This window comes from Lynx canadensis, chromosome B1 (assembly GCF_007474595.2).
Source record: "Lynx canadensis isolate LIC74 chromosome B1, mLynCan4.pri.v2, whole genome shotgun sequence".
Classification (NCBI taxonomy): domain Eukaryota; kingdom Metazoa; phylum Chordata; class Mammalia; order Carnivora; family Felidae; genus Lynx; species Lynx canadensis.
Window position 1 is genome coordinate 43,166,517 of NC_044306.2, and position 16,254 is coordinate 43,182,770.

The 16,254-nt window shown below is 33.1% G+C and overlaps 1 protein-coding gene across 1 annotated transcript in view; it reads right to left on the reverse strand.

The window, feature by feature from the left end:
* Positions 1-14,726, reverse strand: part of ADAM2 (ADAM metallopeptidase domain 2) — a 146,518-nt gene extending 131,792 nt beyond the window's left edge. Inside the window, exons 1-3 of the mRNA XM_030311871.1 lie at positions 14,672-14,726; positions 14,106-14,182; positions 9,204-9,259 (exon numbers count right to left, since the gene is read on the reverse strand). Of these exons, the coding sequence (XP_030167731.1) occupies positions 9,204-9,259; positions 14,106-14,182; positions 14,672-14,726 (188 nt within the window). The remainder of the gene's footprint in view (positions 1-9,203; positions 9,260-14,105; positions 14,183-14,671) is intronic.
* Between the last annotated feature and the right edge of the window lie 1,528 nt (positions 14,727-16,254).

Here is a 16,254-nt window from a genome sequence, read left to right on the forward strand (position 1 = left end):
ATCATATGATCCTGTCAATCGATGCAGAAAAGGCCTTTGACAAAATCCAGCACCCTTTCTTAATAAAAACCCTTGAGAAAGTCGGGATAGAAGGAACATACTTAAAGATCATAAAAGCCATTTATGAAAAGCCCACAGCTAACATCATCCTCAACGGGGAAAAACTGAGAGCTTTTTCCCTGAGATCAGGAACACGACAGGGATGCCCACTCTCACCGCTGTTGTTTCACATAGTGCTGGAAGTTCTAGCATCAGCAATCAGACAGCAAAAGGAAATCAAAGGCATCAAAATTGGCAAAGAGGAAGTCAAGCTTTCGCTTTTTGCAGACGACATGATATTATACATGGAAAATCCGATAGACTCCACCAAAAGTCTGCTAGAACTGATACATGAATTCAGCAAAGTTGCAGGATACAAAATCAATGTACAGAAATCAGTTGCATTCTTATACACTAACAATGAAGCAACAGAAAGACAAATAAAGAAAATGATCCCATTCACAATTGCACCAAGAAACATAAAATACCTAGGAATAAATCTAACCAAAGATGTAAAGGATCTGTATGCTGAAAACTATAGAAAGCTTATGAAGGTAATTGAAGAAGATTTAAAGAAATGGAAAGACATTCCCTGCTCATGGATTGGAAAAATAAATATTGTCAAAATGTCAATACTACCCAAAGCTATCTACACATTCAATGCAATCCCAATCAAAATTGCACCAGCATTCTTCTCGAAACTAGAACAAGCAATCCTAAAATTCATATGGAACCACAAAAGGCCCCGAATAGCCAAAGGAATTTTGAAGAAGAAGACCAAAGCAGGAGGCATCACAATCCCAGACTTTAGCCTCTACTACAAAGCTGTCATCATCAAGACAGCATGGTATTGGCACAAGAACAGACACACAGACCAATGGAATAGAATAGAAACCCCAGAACTAGACCCACAAACGTATGGCCAACTCATCTTTGACAAAGCAGGAAAGAACATCCAATGGAAAAAAGACAGCCTCTTTAACAAATGGTGCTGGGAGAACTGGACAGCAACATGCAGAAAGTTGAAACTACACCACTTTCTCACACCATTTACAAAAATAAACTCAAAATGGATAAAGGACCTAAATGTGAGACAGGAAACCATCAGAACCTTAGAGGAGAAAGCAGGAAAAGACCTCTCTGACCTCAGCCGTAACAATCTCTTACTCGACACATCCCCAAAGGCAAGGGAATTAAAAGCAAAAGTGAATTACTGGGACCTTATGAAGATAAAAAGCTTCTGCACAGCAAAGGAAACAACCAACAAAACTAAAAGGCAACCAACGGAATGGGAAAAGATATTTGCAAATGACATATTGGACAAAGGGCTAGTATCTAAAATCTATAAAGAGCTCACCAAACTCCACACCCGAAAAACAAATAACCCAGTGAAGAAATGGGCAGAAAACATGAATAGACACTTCTCTAAAGAAGACATCCAGATGGCCAACAGGCACATGAAAAGATGTTCAGCGTCGCTCCTTATCAGGGAAATACAAATCAAAACCACACTCAGGTATCACCTCACGCCAGGCAGAGTGGCCAAAATGAACAAATCAGGAGACTATAGATGCTGGAGAGGATGTGGAGAAACGGGAACCCTCTTGCACTGTTGGTGGGAATGCAAATTGGTGCAGCCGCTCTGGAAAGCAGTGTGGAGGTTCCTGAGAAAATTAAAAATAGACCTACCCTATGACCCAGCAATAGCACTGCTAGGAATTTATCCAAGGGATACAGGAGTACTGATGCATAGGAGCACTTGTACCCCAATGTTCATAGCAGCACTCTCAACAATAGCCAAATTATGGAAAGAGCCTAAATGTCCATCAACTGATGAATGGATAAAGAAATTGTGGTATATATACACAATGGAATACTACGTGGCAATGAGAAAAAATGAAATATGGCCTTTTGTAGCAAAGTGGATGGAACTGGAGAGTGTAATGCTAAGTGAAATAAGCCATACAGAGAAAGACAGATACCATATGGTTTCACTCTTATGTGGATCCTGAGAAACTTAACAGGAACCCATGGGGGAGGGGAAGGAAAAAAAAAAAAAAAGAGGTTAGAGTGGGAGAGAGCCAAAGCATAAGAGACTGTTAAAAACTGAGAACAAACTGAGGGTTGATGGGGGGTGGGAGGGAGGGGAGGGTGGGTGATGGGTATTGAGGAGGGCACCTTTTGGGATGAGCACTGGGTGTTGTATGGAAACCAATTTGTCAATAAATTTCATATAAAAAAAAAAAAAGAAAAAGTAAGAGGATACTATGACCAACTGCATACCATAAATTGAAGTTAAATTTAAATGAATGAATACCTAGAAAAATATAATGTGTAAAAACAGACTCAAAGAGCAGAAAAATCTGCATAATCATAGTACCGTTAGAGACATTAGATTAATAGTCAAAAACATCTCTACACAAGGGAACTCCAGGTGAAGTTAGTTTTACTGGTGAAGAGTACCAAACATTCACCATTTCAGGGACCAGAAAGAGATGGGATAGAAAGTGAAAAGATAATATGAGAAAAGATCATTATAAGTTGTAATTACAAGCTATAACCATAGGGTTCACTCACAGCTGGTCAGTGGTAGACTTATACCTATTTCTAAGGATGCTTGGATCCATGGGAGGGACCCTTACCAAGAAGCAAATAAAACAGATTAGTGAATTAAAATATTCTGTTTACAGTAAAAAAAAAAAAAAAAAAAAAAAAAACAAAAAACTCCCCTAAAGGTCTGAATCAGCTTTCCATGATGTTATTGAAAAGATACAGATTAACTGTCTACATACATTTGTCTTCATTTTGAGTCTGTAACCAGTGGGATCAAAGCAACCCAACAGTTAACTTGAACCTTGGATTTCATGAGAATGATATATCTTGTACATATTTTGGTTTTTGTCAGTGATTTAGAGTCAAACCACCTTCTGTGCACCTATGGGACCTCCCTAATATTGCCCTAGCTTTCTTCTTTCCTTCTTCCTACTGTTGTGGTGCAGTGTATCCTTTTTGAAGTACATGTGAATTGTTATGGTAATAAATTTTTTGAGTCCTTTCAGTTTTACAAGCCAGTGTAATTTGTACATAGACCAATCTTAATTATATTTGGACATAAAATAATTCTAAATAAAATATTAATGAATGCAGTTGATTAAATAATAAGTTAAAACCCAGTAGGATGCATTCCTGGAATAAGGATCAATTTAATATTAGAAAGTCAATTACAATAACAGATTAAATAATATATGTTCATAAACAGATGCAGAATTGATAAATTTAACATCCATTAACTATGGAAATAGCAAAGAATGGAGTGAATGTCTTTATGACAATCAAAATATCATCTTTAATTATGAACACTGAAATCATTCTATTTGACTTAGTGAACAAGAAAATAAGGTACTCTGCCTCAACTTCTATTTACTATTGTATTATGCTAGTGGTTCCCTGTACCCAGTAAAAAACTAAGAAAATAAATAAAACTCCTATGCATTAGAAATAAAGAAACTAAACTGCCTTTATCAGATGATAGAATTATAAATGTATCTAAAGACAGATTATTTTTTTGAGCTTTCCAGAGAATTCGGTAAGTTTCCTGATGTATATTTACTATATAAGGATTGATTGTATTCCCATACACAAGAAACACATTTAGAATCTGAAGTTTTTCAAATGTGACTTTTTCAATAGCCTCAAAAGTGTGAAATACTTAAAAAGAAAATGCAAATAAATGTGCAAAATCTTTAAGGAGAATGTCATAAAAATATATTAAGTACTATTAAAATCTGAATAAATGGACAGATATACCATGTCATACACAGAGAAATACTTCTCTGTGTTTTGTTTTTTGCGGTGTTGTTGGGTTTTGTCTTTTTGTGGGTTTTTTTTTGGTATTGTATTGTAAAATGATTAGTTCTTCCCAAAGTGCTGTGTAGATTCAAAGAATCAATATCCCGGACATTTCTTTGTGGAAGAGTTGATTCTAAAATATATGAAAATGAAAAGTACTAAGAAAAATCAGAACATTCTTGATAAAGAAAAGACAGAAGGACCTTAACTTTAAGCTATCAATATTTATTACAAAGAGATAAATTGAGCAAAAATTTTAATACAGAGGTCAGTAATACATATATATCCATATATATGTAATATATACAGCAGTCATCACATATATATATATATAAAAGATTTAATAAAATTGACATCAAAAAGTCATACCAAAAACTAAATTACTCATCTATCTCAGAGCATGCTTTAAAGTCAATTTCTTGTAGAATAAAGACATAAATATGAAAGGCAAAACTAAAAATATTTTAGGACTGTGTAACATTTAGTCATGGCCTTGGCATAAAGGAGGATTTTTTATACAAGATAAAACTATAATTTAAATAAAGGAAAAATTCTCTTTACTAAAATACCTTAAGTGTGAAAACAGAAGGCATAGAGTAGGAGAAGTTATTTGAAAAACACATCATGAACTAAAGACTTCTGGGCAAAAAAATCAAAAGAATTCCTAAAAATAGGAAAGAAAAGGTTAGATTAGAAAGCTCTTTTGTAAAAGTATAAATATCTTCCATAGGTGCTTAACAAAGAAGAAAATCCAGATAGCCAACTGATATATTTTTAAAAAAGTATCCAGACTTATTTGCATTTAGAGAGATACATATAATAAACATCACAAAATCAACAGTTATTGAAAACTTAAAAGATCTACCATTATTAATAAAATATGCAGTTCAGAGGGGCATATAAAGGAGTATAATGTTTTAGGAAAATTGTTTAATAATTATGACAATGCATCTATTTTAACAATACAGACTATCCTTAGTTGTATATCCAGAAAATCTTGTGCACATGTGCCAAAGAACACATATGTAAGAGTTTTCATATTTGAATATTTTAATATCTCCACAATAGAAAAAATGGAATGTCTAAAATAGCAGGATAAATTGTTGTATAATCATGAAATTGGATACTATTCAGTAATTTAGATTCATTTATTTAGAATTCAAAACAAATAGAAATATATTGCTTAGGATAATTAAATAAAATCAAGGAAATGGTTATCACAACAATCTTGAAAGTAGTTACAAATACTGTATAGCTTCTGGAATACAGTCAATGTGTATACATGAATGCTCACTTCATAATTATTCATTTAACTGCACAAATACATTTTATTTATTTTGATTTATACTTAATATATTATACAACAACAAATATTAAAACAACAATTAAAAGGCAATTGGTAGTGACTTTTGTGAAAGACAGAAGACCCAATCTCCTATCTCCATTTCCACTATCAATACACAGAAATGACTGATTAACAATACTAATACATTTTTTAATATAGCACTACACTTTAAACAATAAAGTGGGTTGACAATGCCCTATAGGCCAAAACCTGCCCACCACGTTTCTTTTCTTTTTTAAAAAAATTATTTATTTTGAAAGACAGCATAAGAAGGGGAGGGGCCAAGAGAGAGGGAGAGGGAAGATCCCAAGCAGGCTCTGCTTTGACAGTGGGGCTTGAACACACGAACCATGAGATCATGACCTGAGCCAAAATTGAGACTTAGACGCTTCACTGACTGAGCCACCCAGTTACCCCCCACCACTTTTAAATATAAAGTGATATTAGAATATAGCTATGTCTATCTATTTTCAAATTTTCTATGCCAACTTTTACAATGACAGAATTCAGTGGTTGCAAGAGAGGCCATATGGAGTTCATTCTAAAATGTTTACTATCTAGCCCTTTGCAAAAGGTGGACTGACTTTTGCTTTAAACAGAATGGTCAAAGAAGTGAAAACAAAGACTAGTTCTGCAGTTAAAAAAGTAAGCAGGTGACACTGCAAACTAGGTCAGAATCTGGACCAGAATTGTACCTTAGGTATGGAAGGTTAAATAGTCTCTGGTCTCTAGCATGAAACACAGTGTTGGCTTTCCAGTAAAGAGCATAGAGCTAGAAATATCCTCAGCAATTTGTAAACAGAAGGAGAAAGAATCAATACCTGCTGTCTGTAGACAATGGACAGAATGAAGCTACCCAATCTTGACCATGGCAGAAACAGCATCACATGCAAAAACAAAAACCCTAAACTACATCTCATGCAAATGTGGAATGGATTACAAATTGCCCCATCATTGCTGAAACTCTGAGATGATAAACAATACAAACATTGGAGCCAGCCAGCTAAATGGACCCACCAGGAATGAAGCAGAAGCATCTATAAAACCCCTTACTTAACATAAGATTGCCACAAAAGCTTTCAATTTGTAAAAATGCAATATGTGTGAAGGCACAATAAAACAAGTGGTGCCTGTAGTATTACTCTCAATATGCTCATCTAGATCCATTCTTGAGTTTGGCAAGAATACCTTTGAGCAATGTGATAAAATTGGCGTTCTAATTTCATTTGTTTGACCCCTAGGGGATTGCCAAGTTGATGTGACAAGGCACAAATTGCTGCCAGCTCTTTACACAGTCAAAGCCTCATAGGCTGTTGAGAGTGCAAGTGATACCACTTTTTTCTATATAAACTGTTGGCTAAGTCTGAAACCAACTAGTTACCAAGATACCATGAGTAGAAGCTGCCAGGATTGAGACTGAAGGCTTCAGGACTCCACCAGCAGGGGTTCCTTGGCCACACTTTATTCTGTCTCCTCTGCAACCTAGTATTATTCACTATATTCTCATCTGTTGCATATACAATGAAAAACTACAATGAAAGTTTTGCATTTACTTCGATTATAGATTTGATCATATATAAAAAGTTAGGTTCTGTTTATGACTACTTTCTTGACATTTTACAACAATATTTTGAATTTTTCTTAGCCAAGACTTATTTGGTGACTGTGACTTAATTCTCCAAAAGCTAGTTCTTTGATTAAACATTTGTAATTATATTCTAATTTTATCATGCTAGTCATTAAGAAAGTGGCTACTTTTTAAAAGATTTTGTGTTTACTATGTGAAGGTTTTTATTTAAGTGTACTTTGCTTGTATGTGAGAAAAGAAGAGTCTTAATTGTAGGGTGTGTAATATGCAATTCATCGACTATATCATCATTACTTGTATTGTATATGTTATACTTTTTTTCCTAATATAAAAAAGACAGACCTTAAGAAATCTACTGCTATTCATAAGCTGTCATTTTTACATTAGGACAAAAAGGTATAGCATATACAATACAACTAATGATGATACAGATGGCTAACAGACACATGAAAAGATGCCCAACATCACCAGTCATCAGGGAAATACAAATCAAAACTACAATGAGATATCACCTCATACCTTCCAGAATGTCTAAAATTAACAACACAGGAAACAACAGATGTTGGCAAGGATGAGGAGAAAAGGGAGCTCTCTTACACTATCTTGGTGGGAATGCAAACCAGAGCAGCCACTCTGGAAAACAATATGGAGGTTCCTCAAAAAGTTACAAATAGAGCTATCATGTGATCCAAAAATTGCTCTAGGTATTTACTCAAAGGATACAACAATACTAATTCAAAGAGATACATGCATCCTAATATTTATAGCAACATACCTATAATAGCCAAATTATAGAAAGAGCTCAAGTGACCATCAACCGATGAATGGATACAGAGCCCAAGTGTCCATCAGTTTATAAATGAATAAAGAATGGGATATATATATATATATACATATATGTATATATATATATATTACTCAGCCATATAAAAGAATGATACCTTGCCATTTTCAATGACATGGATGTAGCTGCAGTGTATTATGACAAGCGAAATAAATCAGAGAAAGACAAATACATTATTTCACTCATATGTGGAATTTAAGAAACAAAACAGATGAACACAGGGTACAAAACAGACTCTTAATTATAGAGAACTGAGGTTTGCTAGAAGGAAGGTGGATGGGAGGGAGGATGGGCTAGATAGGTGATGAGTATTAAGGAGGGCACTTGTGATGAGCACTGGGTGTTGTATGTATGAGGAATCACTAAATTCTATACCTGAAACTATTATTACACTGTATATAAACTGGAATTTAAGTAAAAATTTAGAGAGGAAAAAAAACAATTTCACACAGTTTTTAAAATACATTAATGTAGAGTTGTGAAATTCTTATTTTTACCATTTACTTTTTTTAAAAGTTTATTTATTTTTGAGAGATAGAGTGCATACTCCAGGGGAAGGGCAGAGTAAGAAAATCCCAAGCAGACTCCACTGTCAGCGGGGAGCCTGACATGGGGCTCAAACCCAAGAACTGTGAGATACCGACCTGAGCCAAAATCAAGCGTCAGACGCTCAACCAAATGAGCCACCCAGGCATCCCTCCTACTTATACCATTTAAAAAGGACTATTACAGGGGTTCCTGGGTGGCTCAGTCGGTTGAGCATCTGACTTCGACTCAGGTCATGATATCTCTGTCTGTGAGTTCAAGCCCCCACCACACCCCCTCACTCCTGTCCCCCCACCTTGAGTTCAAGCCCCTATCCCCCTACCCCGTGAGTTCAAGTGCCACATCGAGCTCTTTGCTAACAGCCTGGAGCCTGTTTCAGATTCTGTGTCTCCCTCTCTCTCTCTGCACCCCTCTCCCCACACTCATGCTCTGTCTCTCCCTCTGTCAAAAATAAAATAAACATTAAAAAAAAATTTAAAAAGGACCATTACAATTCTTATTTTTCTTTATTCCTTAGTAAGATGTGCTTATTTTTCCTAAATTCATCAGCTGGCACAGTACTGAGTTTGGTTAATTACAATTATATTTAAGTCCTTAATACATTCTGACATGATGTGTTAAGTAATTTTCTTTTAATCATCACTATTCTTTCCACCCTAATTCATGACGATCTTTCAAATATAGTTGAATATTAGGGACTTGAAAAAGATTTTGATAGAGATAGAAAATTATCAAAATTCATCCTTCATGAAATCCATAGATAGCCAAACAAAATTTGATGCTACTGGGAAGAAGGAAGATGGAAGCATAAACTAAAGGTTCAACTTCTACATATTTATTATATAGACAAAGTTTTTTAAGTCATAAAATAAGAGACAAATGAATAGCCAGTAACTAGGAACATCTAAAAATGCAAAATAATGACATTCTGTATTAATTATAAACAAGAATTAGAAAAAAATACAGGTGGTAAAATAATGTAGATCACCTACTTTTGCATTAGGTTCACGGTGTATGTTTTCCCTTCAATTACAATGTTGTAGGACACCTGGCAGGAGAGTGTATTAAAAAGACAAAGAAAAGTGATAAGAATGTTAGAAAGTAAAACTAACATTTTACATTAATGATAATTACACTGAAAGCACATTAATACAATAAAAGAGGAAAACTTATAATTTAATGTTGATTTATATCAATGAAATGATATTTAAATATTGGCTTTCATAATAAAAGTGGATAGAATATATTTTGTGTAATTTCTTAATAAATTTTAAATGAACCCAGCAAAACATTTGAATCTGAAAAATTGATTTGTATACAATAATTACATTAGCTTAATAAAGACTGAGGTCACTGCAAAACTTATGCTTAAAATGAAAGAGCATAAACATACTACTAATAAAAAATTTATATAATAGAGCAAAGATTTAGCAGCACATAAAGTATAATATTTGCAGATTTTATAAAATTCATTCCAAGTTTGGATCAAAACTCATTGATTTTATTAATAGTAAGATTAAGAAATGATGTTTAACAAATAGGCAATTTAGTCTTTATAGATCAATTTGCATAGCCTTGACATCTTTAAATTCTTTGGCCTTCCAATCCAGTAGCATGGTTTATACTTGGGTTTATTTAAACCTTTCATTCCTCTCATCTTATTTTATTGTCTTCAGAGATGAGGTTTTGTTTAACTTTGTTAGATTTATCCAGATTTTGATATTTATGTAGTGTAAAATTTCTTTTTAAAAGTTTCATTTTATATTTTTGTTTTGTAGAATGGAAATACAATTGATTTTTATGTTATGGTCTTATTTCTTTTTTTTGTTTGTTTCGTTTTCTTTTTATCTTGTTTCTAAAGATTTTACTAAATTATTATGTTATTTCTAATTTTCGGTAAGTAACTTTGGATTTTATTTTATATACAATCATTTAATCTGTAAACGATGATAGCATTATTTTTTCTTTCCAATTATTATGCATATTTTTAATTTTTGTTTTTTTCTTTCCTTATCACAGTGGCTAATATTTCCAGGCAAAATAAATAGAAAAGGTAATAGTGGACATTCTTATCTTTTTCTTGATCTCAGGAGAAAAGCTTTCAATATTTCAACTTTGTGCATGATGTTTCTTTCAAAAGCATTTGATCTTCTCTATATGCCACAGTTGATTATTATTCTTAATTATTACATATTTTGAGTAAATAAACACTACAGCAAATTACATAAAATGCCTTGTCAACAATGTCTATGTTAAAACATAAAAACATTAAAACTATTTCAAAACAATTTTAAGTACTCTCCCATCCTATTATTAATTCCCTTTCTTACATTCCAACTAACCAACGTCTTGAATTTCATGTTTATCATTCCCACGCATATTTTTATATCTGTACTAATTATGGATGTTTAAATAATTTGTTGTATAAATTTTAGCTCTGTATGAATGTAATCGTTCTACAAGTTATATATTTCATTGCTGGATTACACATCTGCTTAAAACACTGTTTCAGACATAGTAAGCACTCTGTAAACATTTGCTATCATTATCAATACATGTAGCTTTATAATTTTTTCATGGTATTGTATTACATTTTCTGAATATAGCATAGTTTATTCATCTAGCTGTCAATGGTTATTTAGTTTTGTTTTACTATTTTAAGCAATGCCCCCCCAAATAATCTTAGGCATATCTTTGTACATATTTGCAAGCTATATTTTAAACTAAACCTGAGTAGGGGCGCCTGGGTGGCGCAGTCGGTTAAGCGTCCGACTTCAGCCAGGTCACGATCTCGCGGTCCGTGAGTTCGAGCCCCGCATCGGGCTCTGGGCTGATGGCTCAGAGCCTGGAGCCTGTTTCCGATTCTGTGTCTCCCTCTCTCTCTGCCCCTCCCCCGTTCATGCTCTGTCTCTCTCTGTCCCAAAAATAAATAAACGTTGAAAAAAAAAAATTTAAACTAAACCTGAGTGAACTTCTTTTATTAAAACGTACTTTTGCAACTTCACTTGAAGCTTAAAACTAATCAGCAAATTTGTTGCACCAATGTAGATATTCACAAAAAGTGAATATTATCCTTTTATCCATCTCCTTTAATTGCATTTTGTTTTGTTAGAGTTAACTTTTGCCCTTGATGTGAAATAATACCCTATTGTGTTTACCTGGCAATTCCCTATAAATTTCCTAATTTGTCTATATGCTTGATAATTATTGTCCCCTCAAGTTCAACACTTAATTGTCATTCAAAACTTTGTACATGTTTCTATTTTCTTGGTTTTTATCTAATTTATTTGTATGAGTTCTTGATATATTCTGGATACCTTTTGTGTGTTATATGGATGGCAAATATCTTCTGTGAGACTGGAACATTTTTCACCTCATTTATGGTAGCTATTTATTTATATATTTAAATCTAGATATTCCTTATGCCTTCACTTAAGATTTCTGTTCCTTTTTTTTCTGGTATCATTCTTCCCTATTAGAAGGTCCCAGAAATAGCCTTCTACCTTGTCTTCCAGATTTTTAGTATTTTACTCTCAGATGAATGCATTTAAATTATCTTGAATCAATTTTGGTGTATACTGTAGCATTAATATACATTTTCTTATTATTCCATATCATTAATAAATTTTCTCTTCACCATTTATTAACTAATCCATTCTTTATCCAATGATTTCAATGTTACCATTGAAATGAATAAGTCCTCATATGTGTGTGGGTATTTCAGAGATACTCTATTCTGTTCTGTTAATTTATTTGTCCCTTAGACAATATCACATACCACATTATATTAATTACTAAAACTTTAAAATATGTTTTGAAATGAACCAAAGTGAATCACTGTTTTGTTCTTCAAAGTTAACATTTTTTGTCTTTTACCATTCCATATATATTTTAGAATCAACCTGCCGATTTCCATGAAATTTCTTATGGAATGGTAGTCAATCTACAGATTTGGTAAAAATTAACCTAAGAAAATATTAAGCATTCTTGACTGCCAACATGACCTACTTTCCTTTTTTTAATCTTTCCAGTTTTATTAGTGGTCATAATAATGTCTTTCAATAAAACTTTACTGTATCCTAAAAAGTTCTCTACCTTTTGAATAATATTTATTGTTAAGTAACTTATTTTTGGCCTGTGTGTGTGGGGGGGTGTTGTACATATATGTGCGTATATGTATATACACACAAATATGTATATATACATATACACATATATATACACACTAAAAACACTTTATCACAAAATGTTATTTACTGATATTATTAAATATATGTGTATGTATATGTGTATTTTCCCCTATTTTTTGCTCTATATTTACACTTAATATTTGAGTCTTATTCTTTTTTCTTATTTTGGTCCCAATTCATAATATCCATTAGAATGTCTGGTATTCTGTTATCATTATGTCAAAGTGTTGTCAATACTGATTTTTATTTATTCTGTGTTGCTATACTTGGTCTGAGGAATCTCTTTTTTCTATTATTTCTCAGTTACTATATGTTTAATATAGCATCTTCTCCAGGTTTTCCCCCTTCTTTCAGGAATTTCAGTTACTATATACTTAAGTCTCTAATTCAATCCTCCTTCTCCCTCAGCCATTTTTATGTTGCATCTATCTGGTTTCTTTAGCTGACTCTGATCTAATTCTTGATTTTTTTTTCACTTTCACTATACTTTTCACATCTACTCAGGTTTTTTAAAACTGCTAGGCGAATATTCTCTTTTTATGATCTGTATCATTCATTTATTAATTATAACAGTTATAAACATAAACTATGTTATGTTTATAGCATTTTTAAAACTAGTGAGTACAATACAGCCTCACTGGTTCAAATACAATGTATCCAGTACTGCTCTACACATAGGGGATAGAGACAGTAACACAATAGTGAAACTTTTTCCCTTATGAATTTGACAGCTGAGGACAGGTGATTTTTTTTTTGTACTTTTCTTATGGAATTATTGTCATAGATTATGGTGATGCCTAATAGAAGATATTTCCCTTTAAGTAGATTCTGTATATATTTTCTGATATGAATAAGGAATTCCATATTATTTTTGAATTAAAAAATAGAACTCTTCCAAATACTGTTAAATGCCTCACATTATTTTTCTATTTAAATAAATATTAAGTTTCCAAGTTTCCATAAGTATACATTCCTTTTAAAATGATATATTGAGAATTTTAAGCCTGTAATATCTGAATTAGGGTGACAAGTGAGTAGTTGCTAAGGAAATATTTGCATTAAAATTACCAGAACATTAACTTCCCAATCAAAAATAAAATTAAGGTGTGGTGTTTGAAAAAAACACATTTCATTTCTTGAGAAATGATTCTAGAAACTAGTAAAAAAAAAAAAAGATATTTTCTAATTCAAAAGAAAAGAAAATCTACCCTGAACCAAGATGAACTAAGATGGCATGAAAAAAAGTCTTCATGATTAACGTATTTGCAATCAAAATGCAAAAATTACTCATATAAAACTTCATTAAATGAAATTGTCATTACATTGTATACAAAAACCATAGGCTTACTTAACAACAAGGATACAAACACCTCCAAATATAGGAAAAACTCCTCCAAATATAGCCTTGTAAGTGAATAAGAAGAGAATCTCTGGATAAATCAGGTCAATGATTATTCAAAGACACTCAAGAGGGAAACAGATTTAAAAGACAGGACTTGGGGTTTTGAGAATAAGCATCACTGCAATATATTTCTATGAAACACTGTTTATTAGTTCATTTTCAAAAAGGCTTTCCACTTAAGGAAACTTGGGTATAAATATAAAATTCACCAAATTTGCATGAATGAAAATGCCAAGTTTACTTCCTTAGAAAGAAAATATCCACATGACTTTAGATTGTGAAAAATGTTAGTGCTTAGTTACATGGGATTCAATTCCTCCACTTAACGTTGACCGTATTTTCTCTGGTATTGTAATTTGCACACGTAGTCTTTCAGAATCTGTAAGGTACAAAATGTTTCATTAAAGTAGCATCCATCACCTCATAGCTTCCTCCTCATCTAAATCCTCATCTAAATCCATAATATTTTATATGGCACCTCTTTTTTTAAACTCAATTCCCACTTTCTAGAATTACAAGACTTTTAAAGAGAAATTAATTACAAATAAAATCAGGACCTTTGGACTTTCCAACTACAAAGTCCAGAGGTCAAAAATGCAGACAGAGCACTATATGAAACTCTAACCTTGAGGCATCCAGTTGAACCACTGCATCTCTCATCTTTCATATGGTACCAGGATGAGTGGGAAAGCCCCGTCACATCCAGTGTGAATTTTCTTTGGGGAAGACGATATGGTAGTGGGCTTTGGCTTAAAAAATTGGAGCACCTGCAAGAAGGCACTTTCCCAGGGATATCTGGCCTCTCAGAAGAAAGTAGAGAGGAAAGTTGACATTCCCAAAAGTTCAAAGGAAAGGTTTTCGTACTTACTATTGTCTGTCTGGAGCCCGATGAGCCCGATGAGAAGCAGCAGAAGGCACAGCATGGCTTCATGTCCTGGATGCCAGTCCGAATAATGGCAGTTGGCTTGCGTAAAGGACAGTTGGGAGCGCGAGGGGACCCCTCCTGGCCGCGCACCTTGCAAGAGACAGTCCACCACGAGAGCAGAGTGGAGAGGATGGGTGCAGTGTACTGTTGAATGTGGGCGGTTTTGGCTCCTAAATCTGTGCAGGAGTCTTCCAATTGGTTTGACGCCACTTTAAGCCTAAAAGAAAACAGAATCACTTCCAAAAGGCAAGGTTGAAGAAACAGTTAATGAACAGGAAGATTCATATACACTTCCTAATGAACTTTTTATTGAAGATACATGTATATTCTACAAACCATAGGAGAACAGCTCAATTAATATTCAAGTGAACAAACCAGTGTAATTAGCACCTAGACTCAGATCAAGAAATAAAACATAGAACCACCAAAACCCAAAACCCCCAGGCGGCCCCCTGACAATCATTACTGCTACCATCAGCGATTAATTAGTTTTGTCTGTTTTGAACTTTAAATAAATGGAACTAATCACCATGTACTTTTATGCATGAGTTCTTTTATATATAATATATAATATAATGATTATGAGATCCATCCATTCATTCGACTGTGAAGAGAAATAGCTTTGTTTTTTCCTCATAGGTGTATATCATTCATTGATTGAATATAACACAATCTTTTTTCCATTTTACTGTTGACTAACATTTGGTTTATTTGTAGTGGTGCCTATTAAAAACCACACTTGGCTATTTTATTTCTTTGGTGAACATATGTAGTGATTTTCTTCAGGTATATTTCTAGAGTGAAATTGCTAGATCACAGGGTATGCTTCAATAGACACTTCCAACAGTTTTCCAAGGTTGTTTTACTAATTTGTGCTTTCACCAGAAATGTATGAGAATTCCAATTCATATAAATGCGTACCTACACTTGGTTTTGTTTTTATTTCATGTAATCATTTTGGTCCTGCATTTGGTTTTAACTTGCATTTTTATGGTCATTAATAAACTTTAGCACAACTGTATATATTTATTGGTCATTTATATAATTTCTTTGCTAAATGCTTGAGACCATTTTACAATTGGGTGCTCTTGTCTCTTATATGCTGAGACTATTGATGTATTCTAGATATGATTCTTTTGTTGGATATAATGATTTGCAAATATCTTCTTTACGGGGGCTTACATTTAACGGATTTTTGTACATATACATTCTTATTCAAAATTCACTCCCCTCAATGTTTGCTGGGATTTCAGGATATACATCTTATTGTGAATGTGAATGTTATCAAAAGTTTCTCTGATATAAATTGATGTGATCTTATAGCTCTCTCCATTTTCTGTTAATTTTGTGAATCAAAATTATTGACTTTCTAGAGTTGAAACAAATTGTATTCTGCAATACATCCTACTTTATATACTATCTTTTTATATTTTTCTGGATTGATTTTCCAGCATTTTGTTTAGGACTTTTGCATCCATATTCATAAGAAATATTTGTCTGTAATTTTCTTTCATTTCAATAAACTT